General features: G+C 71.6%; 1 protein-coding gene across 2 annotated transcripts in view; it reads left to right on the top strand.

Moving 5' to 3' along the window:
* Positions 1 to 69: 69 nt before the first annotated feature.
* Positions 70 to 754, top strand: part of LOC113212879 (1-acyl-sn-glycerol-3-phosphate acyltransferase beta) — a 13,249-nt gene continuing 12,564 nt past the window's right edge. Inside the window, exon 1 of one of the 2 annotated variants that reach the window (XM_052265263.1) lies at positions 70 to 413. In XM_052265263.1, coding sequence (XP_052121223.1) covers positions 411 to 413 — 3 coding nt within the window. In that variant the 5' untranslated portion in view covers positions 70 to 410. Of the gene's footprint in view, positions 414 to 491; positions 508 to 754 lie in introns of those variants that run through there. The other variant, XM_052265264.1, reaches the window with a different exon arrangement.

Below are 754 nucleotides of genomic sequence, written 5' to 3'. Positions count from 1 at the left end.
CCCCCGCCCCCGCCGAGTCGCGGACCCCGCCGCGAGCCGCGCGGGGCGCGCGCGCCGGTGCCGCGGCCGGGCAGAAGCGTCGTCGCCGTCCTCCTCGCCGGACCTGCCCTGCTGCGCGGCCCGCCTTCGCGCTGCTCAGTCTGCCCCCGTCCTCTCGCGCGATAAGTCGTGTGCCGCCGTCGTCGTCGTCGTGGTGCTCGCCGATAAGTCCACGGCCGCCGCGCCGCGCTCACCGACGTGAACGTGCCGCAGCCGTCAGCGGGCTGCTGCTCGGACCGGCCCCAGGGCGACGTCGTAGACCGCCCGCCGCCCGTCGCACCCGCCGTGCGTCTCAGACAGTGCAGCAGACGTGGAGCAGCGGCCGTGAAGTGAAGGCGAGTGCGGGGAGCGACCCGCACGCACCTGTCGTCATGGTGAGTGTCTGTGAGCACAGTGTGGCCGCAGCGCGACCGGCCGCGGGGGGCCGCGGCGAGGGCACGGAGCGACCCGCATACACCTGTCGTCATGGTGTCTGTGAGCAAGTGTGACCACAGTGTGGCCGCCCGCTCGGCCATGGCACGGGGCACGCGTGTACGCGCACTGCATGCATCGGTCAGCTGCGAGGGGAAGGTGAGGTGAGGTGAGGAGCGACGCATATGCCCCACCGAAAGACCGCTGCGTGGGCAAACCGATGATCTGGAGCAGTAGGGCAGCGTTAAAACGCATCGACGGCATGTTTGATTGTTTGTGGCGGGGCGGGACGGGGCGGAGCGGG

The sequence above is a fragment of the Frankliniella occidentalis genome, unplaced genomic scaffold (genome assembly GCF_000697945.3).
Source record: "Frankliniella occidentalis isolate FOCC.00 unplaced genomic scaffold, Focc_3.1 Scaffold25, whole genome shotgun sequence".
Lineage (NCBI taxonomy): Eukaryota > Metazoa > Arthropoda > Insecta > Thysanoptera > Thripidae > Frankliniella > Frankliniella occidentalis.
The sequence above is the reverse complement of the archived record's forward strand: the minus strand, read 5'-3'. Positions and strand labels throughout refer to the sequence as shown.